Consider the following 19,673-nt stretch of genomic DNA (forward strand, 5'->3'; position numbering starts at 1 on the left):
TGTCTGTGTACTCTCTTGGCATGAATTACAACACCCACCAGTTGGGTGAGTAAATGGTTACTAGAAAGTCTGAGTACATTTTGGGATGGCTGTGGGTGGCAGCCAGCTCACTGGGCTGAGGGGGAGGGTCTCGTTGAGGACATTTATGTCCCTGATGGCTGCAAGTAGTCCCCCCCCACCCCCCCCGCCTCCTCCCCCACACACACACACTGCATCTGTGGGTCTCCTGGGGTCCTGCCCTGGGATAGAATTTATGCCATCTAAGGCCTTCTTCCTTTCCCTAATTCAAGGAGGCAGGTCAGTGCTGCTTTGCACGGCCCTGGCTCCAGGGGCTCTAAGAATGTGGCGTTTGGAATGCCTCTCTGATTGGGTCTCCTTCCATGTTGCCCACGATTGGCCTGGGTCCTGAATAGGGAGGGGTCCTGAGCATTTGCCCAGGGACACGGATGCTGCCACAACCCAAGGGCCCCAGCACAGCATGCTGAGCTTCTCCAGGTTTACTCCCTTGCTAAGTCCCTTCTAAAGCATCTGGACCAAGATCTGATGACTTTATCCTTCCCTAGGTTCTTTAAATTCCTCTCTGATTAGTACGCGTGTCCCTTACCGGAGGCCCTTTGTGTTCCTTCTGCTGGTCTTGGTCACGTACTCCTACCACCTGATGCCCATCCACCAGTCACACAGGCGGCCGGCTCTCCTCAGGGAAGCCAGGAGGATGTGCTGTCAACCAGGAGTGAGGTCTTCACACACCACCGTGCCCCCGTGCCCGTGCCCTCCCTGTGATCCACAGAGCTCAGAGCTTCCCTGCGTCATCCCCTGTATTTCCCAAGACTAGAGGGAGGGATATCCTGGTGTTTTATATGGTAGGGAGGAGGGACAGTGGGGGTGACCTATTCTTGCCACAGCCCTGCCATTTGCTCCTGGCAGTCCGAGCACCTCGGTTATAGCTCTGCATAAGGGCAGGTCTAAAACATTATGCTGGCTGAGCTCACCTCTCCCTGGACCGAATTCCCAGCCTCTTCTAGCTCCCTGGCCCAACAATAACTGGCTCCTTTCTCCCCGCTCCTCACTCTTTATCAGCAGCAGGGAACAGGCTCGGTTTAGTCACTGAAGTCAGGCAGTGGTTAGAAACGCTGTCTTCACTCACATCTACATGAGCCTGCCTTTCCCCGAGCCCTTCCCACCTGTTAAATGCACGTGTTAAAATACGTGATGGGTTGAGCTTCTTCTCTGAGTTAAGTTCTCAGAGAGGTTCCTGCTTCCTGTCCCTGCCTCCATCTCCCACAAGCCCCTGCTCATGAGGCTGTTCTGGGCATTACCTTTTCAACTACCTGCTTCCTTCTCCTCCTCACCCCATGTCTCGCGGGTGACCCCCAGCTGTGGTACCCCGCACGTTCTGCGGAGCAGTCCCTTGGAAGTCTCATGGTCACCAGGAAATCATCTTTCACAACATCAGACTTAAAAGGCCTCAGTCATCCCTGGAGAGACATAAAGCTAAAATTCCAAAGCACTTGGCAGGAGACATCCAGCCATGGACACGACACGTTACTGGAATTGCAGCGAGTTTTCTGTCTCCTGTCCCGTCCCCCTCCACCCCAGTCCCTCCTTGGTACAAATCAAAATCATGTGATGCAAGTCAGGCAGTGAGGGCCACAGGGTGCAGAAGCACGAGGAGTCCGGTGCTTTGGGTGGCGTTGTGTCTGCAGCCTGCTTCTTTTGGAGTCAGCACACACTGTTCAGATCCAGCCCCCTTTCTATGAGGGGTCCGGCACCTTCCTTCCTAGGCCCGAAGCCTGGACACAAACATAGTGTTCTCTGTTTGGAATGCCCCTGGGTGAGGGCCTGCAGAGGGCTAGAATTATTCCCATGGGGGACCCCCCCTCCCCTCTACTTCTCCTCCCACCCCCCTGCACACACACTGTGATCACAACAGTGAGTCTGTAGCCCGTCCAGGGAGAGAACAAGCTCTCTTCACTTTCCGAGCCAACGTGGTGCACACTAGAACCATACAGCCGGCCTCCTCTCAAAGGGCCTGTGTTAGGCCTGACGCCTCTCAAGTGCTGGCGTGTTCATCACGCCTGGAGCTGGGTCTGCATCTTAGACTCTGCTTTGTTCCTGCGGTGCTCCCCGCAGTGTCCTCCAATAGCTGCTTACCGAGGGCTGAGTGGCTGGCTGGACCCCTCCTCCCTCCCTTTCCTGCACCGAGGACGATCCCTCTACCTTGGCCACCCCATGGCGTAGACTTTTGTAGGATCAGCATTTTCTCTATGTCGCCCCAGTCTCCCAAGTTGGGTAGAAAGGAGGACTGCACCATTAGGGAGAGGGATGCGTTTGGGTGGCGAATCTTATGACTAGAGCCAAGAGCTATTCCTGGGTGTCTAGTGAATGTCCTGAAATGATCTCTCAGGCCCGAGTCCTAAAATAATCCTCGGAGGGTATGAAGACAGGCCCTCATTCACACGGAGCTCAGAGCTGACGGGACTTCACTCCTTTCCAGTCTGCCAGCCCCGTGCCACGCCTGCTGCCTGCCACCTCGCCACCTGTCCTTCCCCTGTCGCCGAGCCCACCTCAGGAGGAGGCTTTATCAGTAAATCAGAGCCTGTGGCTGTGGCTTCACTCCTCCGCGGGGGAGGGCCCCTTCTTGCACAGACCTGTCTTAGAAAAAAAAAAAAAAATCAGCGAAAAGTTTCTCCAGCTGCTGTCCCTCTAGCACAGTGGTTCTCAACCTTCCTAATGCCGCGACCCTTTAATACAGTTCCTCATGCTGTGGTGACCCCCAATTTCATTGTTACAAATTGAGCATCATTAAAGCATAGTGATTAATCTCAAAAACAATATGTAATTATATATGTGTTTTCTGATGGTCTTAGGCGACCCCTGTGAAAGGGTCGTTCGACCCCCAAAGGGTTCGCGACCCACAGGTTGAGAACCGCTGATTCTAGCACTTTGACCAAGGGGATCTTTGGGAGCTCCCTCGGCCGCTCCCGCTGGAATTAATTCCCTTGCACTGTCAGAAGCTCCTTTTCAGGAAACTGTACAGAAGAGGCGCCCAAGCATTTAGCTGAAGTAGCAGCAACAACTTGCTTCTCGACCAGGAATTCTATTGGAGCCAATGGATAGGAAGGGTCTGGGTTTCTCCGTCAAAGTAGAATTGGCCTGAGCAACGAGGGTGTTCACAAACCTCAGTCCAGAGGTGGTTGGTCTCTGTTACTAGAATACCTTGAATTTAATAGTTGTCCCCAGGCAGGGTTAATAGTACGCCTTCTGTCTTTACTTTGGAGAGTGGAAATACTTGCTTTGCCCATCCTGGATTTGAGAGGCATCCTTGGCCTTCCCAAGGGCGTGTGTGTGTGTGTGTGTGTGTGTGTTATTATAAAGGTAATTTTCATTCCTTTTAGAAATTTAGGAAAAATTATAGAGAAGTATGACGAAAAGAACACCCGTATTCTTATTTACTGAACCATTTTGGTATGTTTCCTTCCAGTATATTAATATGCATTTATATTTTTGAAAAACTGAGATAATACTGTCTATGCTCTACTGAATCTTTTTGTTCACATACTATAATACGGTGACTGTGTTCCTGTAATTTGGTTTTCTTTGTAAAATGGCATTTCATTTTGTTATGTACCACTTCTTATCGCTGAAAATTAGGTGGTGGCATGTTTTGTTCTTAAAAAGAGCGCTGCTCCAAGCCTCATTTTACGTAAATCTCTGCTTAGGTCTGATTCGTTTCCTTGGAATAAATTCCTGGAAGGGGAGTTACTGATTCAAAGAGATTCAACATTATTAAGCCTCTTGATTACCTTAAAAACAGAAAACAAATCAAAGAGTTTATCAAAATATAAGCTCCTGGCATTGAAAGCTCTAGCAAACAGGATTTCACGGGTGTCAAATCTGTAGGGATGGAATAATGGAGGAGCTTTGTGGACTGAGTCAGAAAGGTGCTTGGTTATTTTAAAGTGGTTAGGAGATGTTGTACATCTTCCTCTAGTTTGTTAATTGCTTATTTTGAGCAGAGATGATAGCAGTTGATGATGTTAGGCAATTAGCCAGCATTGCAAAATAGCTTAGCTGGTGATCATATTCTTGTCCCACAGTGGGTGTGTAGACAAAATTACACATGTATATTTGTACAGGCCCTACTTATCTCCTTTATTCTATTAATGACGTTGAGTGCCATGTGACCTTAAGGGGGACCAGTGACGTTGCCTCAGCCTGGCGTCCCATGAAAGTTGGACAGATGGACGCTCCATCCCCTGAGCCATCTTGGTATTTCTGGGGTTCCAGGTCTGGCTCATGAATGGTCATGGTTGAGAAATATTGCTTCCCTGAAATCAAGCATGGACTGCGCTTTTAGAAATAGATCTGTACACAATGGAGCCTTGGGCCCAGGGCTCAGGGTCCTTCTGCCCAACCCTGCAGACCCCAGGTGCTTCGCAGTGAGTAAGCAGCCTTGGCCATGGTCCAGGGTCCACATACTCCTGATGGTTCAAAAAGTTCATTGAGGTGTCACACAGACAAACTTTAAAAATGTCAGTGTAACTTTATGGTTGCTACCTATAATAAGTAATGCTAGCTTCCCATTTGTGTAGAGATAGTTTTATTTTTTAAACAATGAGTAAAGTAGAAATAGAATTGAGCCATATGTGTGCTGGGCGGGAAGGAATAAAGACTTCCTGAGGCTGACATCACTGTTGTTACCATGAAGGAATTTCTTTTCTTCAAGAGTTGAATGTGATCCTCTTGGTTGAAAGCATTCTTAAAGATTAGCTAGTCCTCAATGATGAATTCTGTATTCCTTTGGTCATTTGCCCCTTTGGATATAACAGTTGAAGGTCAGGATCCTTCCTAGCTGTTTTCCTTGGCATCCTAATATTGGAGGTTTTCATGCCAGATTACTTTTTAATACATAGAATGTTCTATGTATATATTACTTCATGTTTTAACAAAGTGTTAAAACAGGAGGACAGCTGCCCCTGGGGTTCACAGAAACTTTCCAAGGGATATGACAGCAGAGAGCATTTTCGGAAAATCATTTTCCACATCTTCAACTTCCTTCTGTTGCTTTTCTAAAATTGCATTTCCTGGAGACGGGCTTTGTCAGTTTTCTCTTCCTACCTTTCCTATCACAATTGCCCACTTCCCCCTTATAAGAGAAGGACCTGCCCCTCCCCCTCCCCAATATTTTAAGGTGCTTTCCTCCAGGATATAGAAACCCTGGCAGCATCAAATAAATGAATCATTCAAAATGTTACTGTCTAGGAAGCTCCATAAATCTTCCTATCTATCACATTAAGAAACCAATCTAAATAATGTATCATTGTGCTTAATAAGTATTTATGGTATGTTTACTGATCAGTTATATACTAATAGCTGCAATAAGCCAATTCAGAATTTTTTAAAATTAATAAGCCTTAGGGTCATGAGACATAAAACCTTAAGTCGTTTTTATATACACAAATACATCTTTTTATTTCAGTGAAGTATGAAAAGCTAATGACTTAAAACTTTCAAATATAAAAATATATTAAGGAAAATCCTATAGGGAAGTAGACTGGAAATATAGTTTCAAGTGGAGAAAGGAATAAGATTTGACTTAAGAGCTTGTTTATGATTTTTTTTTAAAAAATAGGCGATTGTTGATATCAAATTGCTGTGGCATACTGAGTGCATTGAAAAGAGTGGCATGAAAGTTTTATTTTAAAAATGTTAAGATTTATAATTTATCAGAAGTTTTAGGTGTCGGTTTAAAAACACATGAAAGGAGACACAGTTTTTCAAAATTCTTTTAGGAGGGACCCAAACAAAATTTTGGATGCATACACTGTTCTTAGAGTGAGAACTGTGGCACTATAGTCTCGCAGGGTGGGAGGGCACCTTCGCGACTGTGCCAGTCTCCTATCAGATAGAGGGATGCACACGGTAGCATGGCGTTGAGTCATGTAGGTGTTCTTTGGATGCTGCCAGTGCCCTGGCGCTCAGACGCTCTCAGCACAGTGGGATTATGGACTACGAATCTGGGTAGCTGTTCTCTAATCGTGGCTTTGCCACTGTCAGTGTCAGCTCGGGCAACTCGCATCAGTCAGCTCTTTGGGCCTTGATTCCTCTGTCGTTAGGGGCGTGTGGATTGTGTCACTTTTGTGATTAGAACACTGTGCAGGGAGGTGAAATCCGCCATCCTGATCCTAGATCAGCCCTGGAGTTAAAAAATCGGCTTTCTTCTTTATGCCAGCCTTTCTGATCATGAAGGCAGCTTTTAGGTTCCCTTTAAATCTTTTCCAGTTTTAAAATGTACTGACCTTCAACCTTGACCCAGTGGTTCTCAACCTTCTGGCCCTTTAAATACAGTTCCTCATGTTGTGACCCAACCATAAAATTATTTTCGTTGCTACTTCATCACTGTAATGTTGCTACTGTTATGAATCGTCATGTAAATATCTGATATGCAGGATGGTCTTAGGTGACCCCTGTGAAAGGGTCGTTCGACCGCCAAAGGGGTCGCGACTCACAGGTTGAGAACTGCTGACTTATACGATTCTCCTCTTGAGGGTTCTTTAGGCCAACCGTTCTCACACTCCGGTCTCAGTCCCTTTTACATTCCGAAAAATGACTGAGGGCCCCATGGATATTTGTTCATGTGGGTTATATATTCTGATTATGTCATATGTGGATTATGTCTTTTTAAATTGTATTTAATTCATTTAAAATAATAAAACCATTACATGTTAACATCAGTAAGTTTATCATAAAAACAAATCCATTTTCCAAAATAAGAAAAGTTTAGTGAAAAGAAAAGCATTGTTTTTCATTTTTGTAAATTTGTTTGGTGTCTGCCTTAACAGAAGATAGCTGGATTCTCATAACTGTTTCTGCCTCAATCTGTTATAGTAAATAAAGAAAATCTGGCTTATGCAAATATGTAGTTATAAAAAGAAGAAATATTGTAATAGTCTTTTAATATGTTTTTCTTTGATATTTCACCTAGACTCAACAAGTGATGGTTTCTTAAAGGTTAGTGGCCAAGTGGAATCTGAAACCTTCACAAATGAACATAAAAGACCTTCCAAATGTTGACACATTTCATTATATAATGTCAAAAAAATTATATTTGTTAATGTCTCCACTGGCTTCATCAGAAGTTCTTCAAGTATTAGGAAACTGTCAAGCTTACAGTGGCTGATACATGTTTCCCAAAATTCTGATTTTTGTTTGAAAGCTCAATTTTTATCACTGGTAACAAAGACCATCAGTCATTTTCTTTGAAATGAGAGGCTCATTTTATTCATTTTTGAGAACATGTCTGCTAAATAATCAAGTCTGGATAACCATAGTTTGCTGGTCATTTTCTCAAGTAAAAATAGTGTTCCGTGGAAAAAGTGGCTAGTTCAGCTTGCAACTCAATCACAGAAGTGCTTTTTTCCCCTCGAGACAACCATTGTGCTCTGCTATGCAGCAAAAGTGTTTTATGCTGACTTTCCATTTCATCACATAGAATATTTTAAAAAACAACATGTACTTAAGAGTCAATATTTAATAAAATTTCTGCTCCACTGCAAACACTAAGTTGTTTTTTTTAATTGTGAGCAGGAGATGGCGAAAAATATAATCACTACAAGTATAGTTAATATCACTGCATTCATTAATTCTTGCTAAGGTGCCAGCAATTTCACCCACCATTGTTTTTCATACCACTAGTACAAGTGTCAACACAGGAGAAAAGGCAAGTAACATCTTAGTATTGTTAAGGAAAATATGTAACTCCATGGACACTCCCTCGCTGAAAGAATGATGGGAATTGAGCTTTGAGAACCACTGCTCTAAACTGAACAGAATATGTCTGACCAGAGGACAGGAGGACCTTTGCCTTCCTGTGAGTGTGGACGGCCTCCGTGAGATGAGTGGGCCACTGGGAATATAGCCCTGTTTACTTCAGGGTTTTTTTTAGCATCAATACTGCAGTTCTGACCAACTGAAATATCCAGGCCTCTTTTGCAGGACCTACGATCAAGCAAGGCTTCCTGCTTGGGAGGGGAAAAAAAAAAATTTTAACTTAAAGACACGGAAATCAGCTGATGACCTCAGTGTGGGACAAGGTGGATTGGAGGTGATGGATATCATCCAAGTGGAGATGTTCCACAGATCGTGGGAAGGTGAAAGTGTAGCTGTGGACTGGGGAACCAGCAGCCTAAGATGGACAGGTGAAGCCAGGAGCCTGCCTGAGGCTGGAGAAATCCTAGAATGACTCCAAGTCTAGGAGGGCACAGGGAAGATGAGGTTGGACAGGTCAGGTGGATCTCAGCAGGGTCATGGGAATCGGGAGAGTGTACGGCCCAAAGCAGGCTGTCTGGCCAGGTCATGTGCTGCAGAGGCGGTGCCGTGGGCAGGGTAGTAACAAAGTCCTAGAGACTAAAACAGCGATGGCGAACCTTTTGAGCTCGGCGTGTCAGCATTTTGAAAAACCCTAACTTAACTCTGGTGCCATGTCACATATAGAAATTGTTTGATATTTGCAGCCATAGTAAAGCAAAGATTTATATTTTTGATATTTATTTTATATATTTAAATTCCATTTAACAAAGAAAAATCAACCAAAAAAATGAGTTCGCGTGTCACCTCTGACACGCGTGTCATAGGTTCGCCATCACTGGACTAGGAAGAGTTGTCCCATACAGGGGTGGGTTTGGTAGGGGTTAGGAAGGGAACCCCAGACAACGATGGGAAGGCTGTGGGACCAGGCCAGGTCTCAAGATTTTTGTCTCCAAAATGAAGAATGAAGGAATGGTTGGAAATGGCAGCCACATCAATCTGGGCTTTCCGAGAGGAGGGGGTGGGGCTGTGGGGCATTTGGGTAGCACCAAAGGAGAAAGATAGAGAAAGGGATCTGTCATTCTGCAGAGCCCCAAAGTGACTGGGAGGCGTGTCTTCTTCCCAAAGGGTGTAGTGGATAGGATGTGGGTATTTTCAATCATCTAAGCCAGGTAACTGCAGGCTTTTCTCACTGCCCCGGAGAACTTGGAGAACAGTCCAAAAGCCCCATCAGCTCCCTGGGCCCGGAGAGTTTTCGGTAGCAATTAGTGCTAATTAACTGGGATGTGGAACTCTCCCCCTGCAGGATGGGTGTGTGTGTGAGAGATGTTTATGAAAGGTGGTGTTTTCCCAGAGGATTTCCTTTTCTTTCAAGTCAAGGCTAGAGGCTTCAGCATCTTTATTAGCCTCCAATCTCTGTTGGAGTCTCTTCTAGGCTTAGAAACACCAGAGCAAGGTTGGAGAGGGAGAGGTGGCTGTTCCATAGCCCCAGTCCAGGAGAGATCTGAGCGAGGTGAGAGTCTCAAGGATGGAGAAGGAGGTGACTTGCATCCAAATGGAAACTGGAGAATGTTCTTCCCTCCCTGAATCCAGGCGGTAGCCACTCTGCCCCTTTGCTCTAAATTTTTGGTTCTTACCAGCCACATTTCGCTTTGAAAAGTCAGTAAAATGTAAATAATAATGATGGTGATGATGATGATAAAATAGCAGGAGGCAAAGAACGCATTTCTTACCTTCGCTTATTGTTAGGGGGCAAAAAAGCAGGGTGTACTTTTCATTTTAATTAGTTGCTGCTGCTCATTCATTCAGCCCTTGGAGAGCAGGATATTGGTAGAGATCTGCCCATTGTTATAAGCCAGCCCCTCCTAGGAAGGAATAAACACACAGAGCCAACACATTGTTGTTCTCCAGGAGAAATAAGACTCTGGGGATCCGAGGGGCAGGAGGGGCCTGACTTACCCATGCAGTAGGCTGAGGGAGAGGCGCAGAATGCAAAGACCTCCAGCTCTAGGACTTCCACCGAGAGACCAGGATCTGGACAAGGCAGTGGCTTCCATCCCAGCTGGCGAACCCAGGCCCTAGGAAAACAGGCGCTGGGAGGGAAGCAATGGGGTCAAACCATTTCTCCAAAGAACCTGGCCTAGAGTTTGTGAGCACAAGCCCAGGAGTGCTGCTGACTTGCTCCTGTCCTAAGCCACAGCTAGTGACTTCTCAGCCCCTCACTCTAAACCAGTGGTTCCCAAGGTAGCCCCCCCACTGGGGGGGCAATTTGATTTTTAAGAGGGGGGCAATTTGAGAATGAGTTCTTAACAGTGAATTTTTTGCATTTCTTATGGTTCTAGGGGCCTCATATACAGCATATAAAGTATATATTGTAACATATTTATGCATTTCAGTTCTCTATTATATGTTTTGAAATTTATTTGCTATTTTTTTCTTATCACTTTATATTATTATTTTTTAAACAATTTCTTAGTGATTTCTTCCTCAGTACTTCCACTGTCCTTTCGTTCTTTTATTTTTCTCTTTCGTGGATGCTGTGTTCTTTGAAAGTTTGTTTAGACCGAGTTAATGGCCTCTTAGGCTTCCTCCATGTGAATAGGAGTTCACTTTTTGAATAATAAGAATTATGTCACAAGGGGGGGTGGGGGATCAGGATTTTAGAAATGCTTAGGTGGGACATGGCCAAAAAAAGGTTGGAAACCACTGCTCTAAATGGTCCCTGGAGACCCCAATTTTACCTAATAAGAACCATAGTTAGGAATTTAAAGTTTACAGAACATGTTCACATATCCCTGTATTTCAGTCTTTCCAAAGCCCCATAAAATGGGAATTAGCATTAACCCCAATTTACAGAGGAAGGGCTGGGGGATGGGTCTCCACTTCTTTGAGCCTGACGGGCACCATGATGGCGCTCAGCAGGCAGCCTCATGGAAATCTTGCAACAATACTGTAACATGGACATTCCCTCCTCATTTTACGCAGGAGGCAGCTGAGGCTCAGAGAAGTTAAAATGATGAGACCATGGTCGTGGAGATAATATGCTTTCGGGGCCAGGTCAAAGCCAGGTGTTTAGACTCCCGTGGGAGCGGCCATTTCCCACAGCATGTTGGAGGGTGACGTTTTCCCTCGCTGGAACCAGAGAGGGGAGAGGCTTACACAGAAGCAGATCACTCTCAGTTCTTTGGGGAGCTGCCTGATTATTCATCTCAGGCCCTCTGCCCTACCTCCCCTTTCCACCCACCCAGCAAAGAGGAGCTCCCGAGGTCTCAGCTTGCAGAGCTGGTAATTAGCCCTTTGTGTCCAGTTAGCCACCTTTCATCCCCTCTACTCGCAGGTGTCCGCTTTCCCCATTAGCATCTCTCAGCTCTTGGCCGAACCCTCCGCCCTCTTTGTGGCCAGCTCAGGCTGCTTGTCAGGGATGATGGCTGAGGGACGCACACAAACACACAGGGGAGGGCTGGTCCAACCAGAATTACTCACATTTTCCATCCCAGGTGCCAGACATCTCTCTCCTCTTCCTACCCCAGAGACAGCCAGGTTTAGATCACCTGGCGTCGAGGCAGACAGTTGATAGCTAGGCCCCCAAATTTCAGGCCTTTGGAGCCTTGGTATTGCCTTTCAGGTCCCCTCCATGGCTGAAACAGGAGCTGACTGACTGGCAACTTTTATACTTAAGCCAAAAGCCTGCCCACTAACTCCTCATCCCCAGGGCTCGCCCTCAACTCCAGACTTCTCTGCTGCGCGGCCGCCTGTGTTGGTCCATCAGCCAAACATCCTGAATTTCTCTGGACAGTCCTGCTTTCGTTGTCCTCCTATTTACACGCTTATGTCTGTGCCATCCAGGGCAGTTGCCACAGGTATAAAGGTATTATATTTAAATATATCCTATACATGTATGTTAATACAAATGAAAGAAAATGAACATGTTTAGCCTTGCTTCAAGCGCTCAGTGGCCACACGTGACTAGTGGCTACTGTTGGGCACAGGTAGGAAACATTTCCACGATCACAGAAAGTTCTGATCTACACAGCCAGAAATTCTAGTGTCCCGGCCTCCAGACGGCATCTCACCGGCCGTGCCTTCCTCCTGGAAGGACCTGAAGTTCCCTTGACCTTTCGAGTGAACCCATCTGAGTTCCCAAAACGTCAGGGCCTCTTGGCATCAGAGGTCACCTGGCAAAGGTTGCCCCTGAAGACGTGTCTCCCATAAAATTCACCAGGACCGCGTTTGCGTGCCTGCTGTTTCTACACGGCGGATACCTGGGGCCCGGGGTATTCTTGATGTGTTTGATCTTCAACACATCACTTCATTCATGAAAGAGGGAACTTGGTGTCTATTAGCTTAATCCAGACCATCAGCCCCAACAGACAGCCGAGTGTGACAGCTGGATTGTGGAATCCAGCACTGGCAGAGGGAGGAAAGGGCAGAGCTGAGAGAACCACAGCCTGCCCCCACCCCCTGCCCCCAGGCCTTCACCACCCTATTGTCTGTGTCCACGGGTTATGTATATATGCAAACAAGTTCTTTGGTTGATCTCTTCCTGCCTTTTTTTTGTTTGTTTTTTTTTCTTTTCCTTGTCCAGAGAGAAGGGGCGCTTTGGGGTAAGCGGTTTAACCAGAAGCAGTTTCTTTTTGGAACAGGGGCAATTCCTTATTCCCTGCCAGTTCCTGCAGGCCAACGGCATGCCGGGCTGGCTTGCCGCTTCAACCCTACCTGTCATGTGCTTGGCAAGGCTGACTTGAGTCCTTTTTTCCACTGCCTTCCCCACCCCGGCAAATAGCAGTTGCAACCTCTCATTTTTCTGCTGCCCAGATGATTAAAAAGCATGACTTAGTGGAAAAATCTTGACCTCCTTAGGGTCAGCCTCTTCAGCAGCTGTCGGAGATAAGAGTGCGCTGGTGAGATCCTCCTCTCGCAAGGCTTTCTGTCTGTGTGCAAGGAAACGAGAAGCTGTTGGTTTCTGGGTGCCTTTTGTTTGTCTTTGGAGAGAGCTACAATTTCCAGAGTCATAAATTGGTATTATCTACTAATAAAATCTCTGATGGAAGGGTTAGATTATTATAGTGATTTTTAAAAATGTAAGTAACAGGCTTTGTAAAAAAAAAAAAGTTTTATGGGTTTTTGTGTGTGTTTTTTTTTGATGGTGCCTGCTTTGAACAATTCAGGGAGCAAAGTTCTCTGGCAGCTAAGCAGTATCAGAAGTTCGCTGCTCAGACTTCCCCCAAGGACGTCAGAGACTTAATTGTGCAGCTGCTGGTATGAAAGGCATTGTGTGGAGTTATGTTAATTGCTGCGTTAGTATGGCTGCCTCTTGTTTGCAGATTGAACACTTACCGGAGCCCTGCTGAAACCACTCCAGAAAGGACATTCAAATTTGACTTTAGCCTGTGTCCTCACAGCATTTTATTATATTTGGATTTGCCAAGCACTTGTACCCATCTAGTGAGATACGAAGGTCACTTTGCTTCTCAAAAGGAGAGACTGAGGAACGGGTGACTGAGAGGACTTGGCTGGGGTTATACAACTGATGTCAAGGGCATAATGAGAATTGGGGGTCTTTGGCTGGATGCTGTGTTATCAAATGAACACATTACTTAAAGTCCTTGAGGTCTGAGTTTGGGTCCCGGATCTGCCACTTCCTAGCTCCATGGCCTTGAGGAAGTCGCTTGCCCTCTCTGTACTTCAGTTTCCTTATCTATAATACTAAAGGCCTGGTGCACGAAATTCATGCACAGGTAGGGTCCCTAGGCCTGGCTGGCAATCAGGGCCAATCTGTGGGGCAACCGGCGGGGCCCCTGCTGGCACCCACCTTGGCTGGCCTGGGGCCTGCAGGCTGGGGGCAGCTCCTGCATTGAGCATCTGCCCCCTGGTCATCAGTGTGTGTCATAGCCACCAGTTGTTTTGCCGCTCGGTCAATTTGCATATTAGGCTTTTATTATGTCGGATGGGGATCACACCGCTGCTTACTTCAGAGGACTATTGTGAAGACGGAGAATCTGATCTGGGATGTGTCACCAAGGGCTGATCTGCAGATAAGCCTGGCATGTCTCCCATCATCATCATTATTTTAACACACACCCCCACCCCACCCCTGCCTATTTTAGCTAAAGGCCTGCTTCCAGCTTAAAACAAACGTCCATGTTCTCCACCCTTATTATCCTCCTCCTCTTACTTCTTGTCCCTGTCACTCTTGCTCAGATGGGTGATCACAGTTAGAATCTGGCTGCCATCTCTTTCATCTGGGAGTCACAGGGCAGGCACAGCCCTGGGCTTGCGGTCAGAGGATAGAGGTAGGGGGCTGAGTCTGGGCCAGGTGCCCATCTGTTGATATTTCACAGCTCTTTCTCGGATCCTGAAGATTTAGAACAACTGCCTGGACTGGGAAGCTCAGCAGCCCAGAGGGTCATCATGGGGCCCCTGGCAGCCAAATGAACCATTGAAACCCACAGTCTTGCCCACCCTCCCTGGCCAGTTTTCTGTCTGTAAAATTGACATGTTCATCCAGTGGCATCTATTCACTTTTCAGAAGGTACAGGCATTGAAAACTGAAGATCTGGGTTTGAATCCTGGCTCTTCCACGTGGCCCTCAGAGCCCCAGGTCTCACTGCTCTTGGGGGTGGTGAGGCCGAAAGGAGGTGATGTCTGAAAGCTTGGTGGACTTGTGTCGTCACACACAGGAAGAGGCTCCTGCTGCACATGAAGAGAAGTGAGGAGCGGCCCAGAGAGGCCCTTGACCCTCTTCCGTCTCAGCACCAGCAGGTCTGTGTGCACAGCACAGTCCGAGGGCAGAATTGCAGGGCTGGCCACACCAGGAGGAGAAAGCCTGCAGTGGGGTCAACCTGCCCGTGCTTTCTTTCAGCCCCACTCCCCCAGCCCCTCCCTTGCCTTGTTTTCCTCCTGGCGGCCATTAAGGTACTTTTTATAAGGCTTGTTAAGTCTTTAATGATGCCTGGTTGTGCAGCTGGCTTAAGGCTTAATCCCCAGCAATAGGGCTTTATTGGATAAATGGTTAATAATCACTTGTCTGCAGGGATTGGGGAGGTTTCGGCGAGGCCCATGACTCCCGGCAGCCCCGAGTGACCTGTGACGTGGTTGGTGACTTGACTGGGACAGCATTGCTTGGGGTTGGGGTGCAGGAAGATGGGGCACCCTCATAGCATCACGGAAGGCCTGCGATTGTAGGAGAGCATTTCTGCCTCTGGGGAATGGAGGTCCTGAAGATTTAGAACAACTGGACTGGGAAGCTCAGCAGCCCAGAGGGCCTGTCTGGATCTGAGCCAGGCATCTCTTCAGGTGTGTGTTTCTACTCAGTCCTGGTTTTGCCTTCCTTTCTTTTGCTATTAACGAACCGTGTGACCTCGAGCAAGTCTCCTGACCCCTCTGGGCCTCAGTTTCCTCATCTATCAAATAGAGAGGTTGGAAGAGATGGCCTTGATGGTGCCGTGGGATTCTGAGAGCCACAGAGGCTCCTCTCTCCAGCTCTGGGATGCGTCACCGAGGACTGTGAATGGCAAGGGACCAGCAGCCCATCGGATTAAGTACTTAAACTGCTGGGCAAAGAATTGGGTCAGCTGTAGTCACAGGGCGGTGTATGCGAAGCGAATACACAGAGGCCTCGATTTTATAGTCTGGTTTGGGGTTTCTCCCACTTCTGGGCAGGACACACAGTAGGCATTTTTTAAAAGCCTCGTTGATGGGACTCTAGAGAGAGAAGTAAATTCTTTCAGGTGTAGAGCCATCAAGGAGCCAGGAATTGTTCACAGATGAAAAAGGAGCCTGAGGTTTTGTCCCCAGCCTGCCTGTGGCTGGGAGCCACACCTCAACCCTTATTTGACCTTGACTGTTCAGTTGAAAGGAGATCAGGACCCATCTATTGGAGGAGCGGGGGTGGTCCTGGGGCACGGGCACAGGAGTCAAACAGACCTGGGTCTTAATCTCCTTCCACCACCCATTTCCAGGCTGCATGGCCTGGGCAGCCTCTTTCTCTAAGCCTGGGATTCTTTAAGGTAATATCAGGAACACCTGTTTGTCAGTATGACTATGTTAGTTCAAAATTATATATGTAAAGCACCTGGTAGCTGGCTCATACAAGGTGTCAGTAATGATCCTGAGAGGAATTTTTTTTTAATTTAAAAATTGATGAGAGAGAGAGAGAGAGAAACATTGATCTGTTGTTCCACTTATTTATGCATTCATTGGTTGATTCTTGTATGTGCCCTGTCCGGGATTGAACCCATACCCTTGGTGTATCAGGGTGACACTCTGACCAACTGAGCTACTGAATGAGACCTGTCAGACTGCCAGAGTGAAATGCTTGTTGCAAACAGAGATGTGGCTTACTGAGGATGACATGACTTTGAATGATTTTATCAGAAATAAAACAAAACAAATAGTGCAAACAGAGCTACCCCACCTTTTAGACTCGGTGGTGCTGCTCTGAAAACTTGCAGCTTCAAGTTGAGGAATGCTTTCCAACGTTGCCCAGAATTCGCTTCCCGGCTGCTGTACCCCGGCTTAGCACCGTCCATAGCATACGGCAGGTGCTCAGCCCTGCCTGCGGGTGTGAGATGAAGGAAAGGAGTTGCACTTTTTAGATCTGTACGTGACCGGGCACTCACTCTGCTTTTATTTCAGATCTTCCCTGACCCGTCAGACTTTGACCGCTGCTGCAAACTGAAGGACCGCCTGCCCTCCATAGTGGTGGAACCCACAGAGGGGGAGGTGGAGAGCGGGGAGCTGCGGTGGCCCCCGGAGGAGTTCTTGGTCCAGGAGGATGAGCAGGACAACTGTGAAGAGTCAGCGACAGAGAACAAGGAGCAGTAGATTCCCACCGACTCCCCGCGGGTCACACCAGACAGCATCTGTACCTGAACTGTGTTCTTTCCCATTGTGATGGATGAAGAGAGTGGGCCACAATCGTTCTGAAACGTCAGACCAGGCTTCCGTTTTGCTCCTGCGAATCACTGAGTTGGTTTTCTTTCCCTTTCTTTTCTTTTCTTTTTTTTTTTTGAACTGTGTCGCGCCCTGGAGCCCTCTGGGGCACTTTGCAAGGCCTTCTGAGAAAGGAAGCTGCTTCGAGCCGGGGTTGGGGGTGTGGGGAAGCTTTGGTTTTTGAGATCAGTATCTGAACTCAGCACCTAGAGGCAGTGGTGGGATTCCAGGGGGCTCTGCGGGTCGGGGGATGGGGCGTGCACAGCGAGCAAGGAACATTTGGGCTAAGAAAACAAACACGGGACAAAAGAGCAAATGCACGGTTTAAGGAAGACATTGAGCAGGGAGGTGCAGCCAGGAAGTACTTACTTCTCAGTGAGCCATCTCTCTGCTGCTGGGGCATCAGACAACCAAGTCTTCATCTCTCTCCAGCTTCACCCACCGCCAGCCTTTGCTTTCGTTTCAGGTGTGTTGCCTGTTACAGGGGAGGCGGGTAAAGGAGAGCAGTGCACCCTGGCTGCCTGCAAAGCCAGCTGGAGGTGATGCTCAGAAAGGGAAAGGCCCCCCATTCCTTCTCCACGGCCCCTCTGCTCCTGGTTGTGGAGGGTTGACATCCCTGCAGTAAGCTGGAGTGGTTGTTTTTAAGAGGCAGTGCTTTTGAGCTTCTCTTCCCTTATTTATCCTTTTTGCCCGGCCCTCCCTTGCCCCCCATCCTCCCCCCTGCCCTTTTGGGAGTAGTGAGAGTTCTTCCTGCCCTTGTTGGGGGGACTGATGTGGACACTTGGACATGAAGGTCCCCTCCACACTTGCTCTCAGTCTGAGCAGAGGCCCAGAGCGAGTGGGTGGGCTCTCCCAGGCTGGCCCTTCTCTCTCCTAACCATGCCCTCCCAGCCCCTGGCCACAGCCATGAGGCCCAGGTGGCTCCCAGCCCTGCAGTGGGTTCCAGCCACCCGAGTCAGTTGAGTACCCACTCCCATGTGGGCTTGTGGCCTGCTTTCCTGGTGGGAGCTGCATGAAGAGCAGAGGAGACTTTCTGTTTCTTGTTGGGGAGGTGACTGAGTTAGTGTACATCCCGAGAGCTGGCAAAGCCCGGGAATTATTGGATGGGTGAGGAGGCTCTTGTGCAGCAGCCTGGGGATCCAGTTTGACACTAAAGGGTGTCATGAGATCCCTGGCTTCTCCCCTGGCGTTCCTGGTGGGAGGACGGCGTGGCGAGGGAGCATGGAACGGTGGTCCTCCTCACTCCCCACCTCCCGCCTGCCCCCTGCAAGGGCACAGTTACCCAAGAAGGTTAGCCTTGGACTTAGAGCTTCTTATAGTTCAGAACCACCAGGAGCTGCACAATGCAGGACGCTCTTCATCTCTATCTCAGAGCAGACGGTGCTGCCAAGAGGTGGGCTCAAGAGCAGCCCTGGGGCTGAACTCTGCCCAGCGAGGCACCCATGTGAGCCCTCGGGTGTCCAGTCAGTCCAGGGTGACCGGGTTTGGACTTGCATAAAGGTTGTATTTAATACCTCAAGGTTAGTGTGGCTCTGGGGAAGGTTGGGCAGGAGGACCAGGGTGTGCTGTTGATACATCAACAGGGTTTGGTTCTGGGCAGCCGACACTCTCCCATCCCCCCCCTGCTCCCTTCCTCTCTGTTGACTGCTTGTGTTACTCACACCGATCGATGGCAATAACTTCTTCCAGCTCCTCGAGGAAGTGGGAGAGCCCGCAGCCTGCACTGGGGGTGTTTCTCTCTTGCTCTCCCTTTCCTTCGGTTTTGGCTGCGGAGACCCTTCCCTCCCACTCTCATTCCCTCACAGCAGCATTTCTCATCCTGTGCCTCCCTTGTGGATGGGGTCCTGCCTTTTAAAATCCTGTGTTTCCATGTCCCCCTCCAATGTGCTCCCCTGTATCATCTGTCCGTGTGATGGAAACGTGCTTGTAAACTGCATAACAGATCTACTTTGTGTATATGTGTGTTTATGGGGGTGGTTTATTATTTTTGCTGGTTGCTAGACCCCTTTGTACGACCATGTGGAGTCTGAGCAGGCCAGAGGCTGACAGCTAAAGTTAGGACCCTCAGCGGTGAGCCTGTTGGGGGGGACCCAGTCGCTCTTGGACAAGTGGCTGAGCTCCTGTCTGGCCTCCTTTTTTTTTTTTTAAAGTATCTTGTGTGTATTTCTAACTGATCGTACTAAAAACAAACTAGTATTTCAGTAAACATGCCTGTTGTAAGATGAACCTCCTGTAACTTCTATCTATTCTTTTTTGAGGCTCAGGGAGAAACTAGCTTTTTTTTTTTTTTCCAAACTACTTTTTGTCACTGTGACAGTTGTAAATAAAGTTTGAAAATGCTTTCCACTCTGGTCTGGTTTCCTTCTTTTATTCCTGCTCCATTGCAGCGGAGAGAGTGCGAGAGAAATCAAGGTGCAACTCTCAGAGGAGGCTGGGTAGGGGGGAGCCTCATGTGAGGTTCCTTATATCTCACCTGCTGGACCTTCCAAGGTAAGCCCATCCATGTTTTTATTTTACAACTTGGCTGAATGCAGGCAGTCTGTTTTTCTATGCCTGTGTTTCTCAACTCTGGATGCACATCAGAATCACCAAGGAATATTTTTTTAAAATATAAAAATACCTGTGTCCTACACCCCAAGAGGTGGCTTTCAATAGGCCGGCATGAGGCTGAAGCATTAGTATATTTTAGAATCACCTGGGGAGATTTTAATACACAATTTCAAAACACCATTCTAATGGAAGAGAAATACCCAAGATATAAGTTTGTTCACAAAAACTAGGGGTGAATGGAAGGGTGTGTATGTAGCTAAAGAAAGTGCCAGCACTCATTAAGACCATTTATTGAGTGCCTACCACTTATTGGGCATGTTGAGAGGTTTGGGCTAAACAAAATAGCAATGGCCCCAGCCCCATGGCATTGCTTTAGTGCACAT

General features: G+C 47.7%; 1 protein-coding gene across 2 annotated transcripts in view; it reads left to right on the top strand.

Annotated features, from left to right (window-relative positions):
* LBH (LBH regulator of WNT signaling pathway) overlaps positions 1–19,086 on the top strand; it is a 31,449-nt gene extending 12,363 nt beyond the window's left edge. For both annotated transcript variants that reach the window (XM_070428939.1, XM_070428938.1), the window contains exon 3: positions 16,444–19,086. In XM_070428939.1, the coding sequence (XP_070285040.1) occupies positions 16,444–16,632 (189 nt within the window). In that variant the 3' untranslated portion in view covers positions 16,633–19,086. The remainder of the gene's footprint in view (positions 1–16,443) is intronic.
* The last annotated feature ends 587 nt before the right edge of the window (positions 19,087–19,673 follow it).

This window comes from Myotis yumanensis, unplaced genomic scaffold (genome assembly GCF_028538775.1).
Source record: "Myotis yumanensis isolate MYYU_CA2020_CCGP unplaced genomic scaffold, mMyoYum1.0.hap1 SCAF_11, whole genome shotgun sequence".
Classification (NCBI taxonomy): domain Eukaryota; kingdom Metazoa; phylum Chordata; class Mammalia; order Chiroptera; family Vespertilionidae; genus Myotis; species Myotis yumanensis.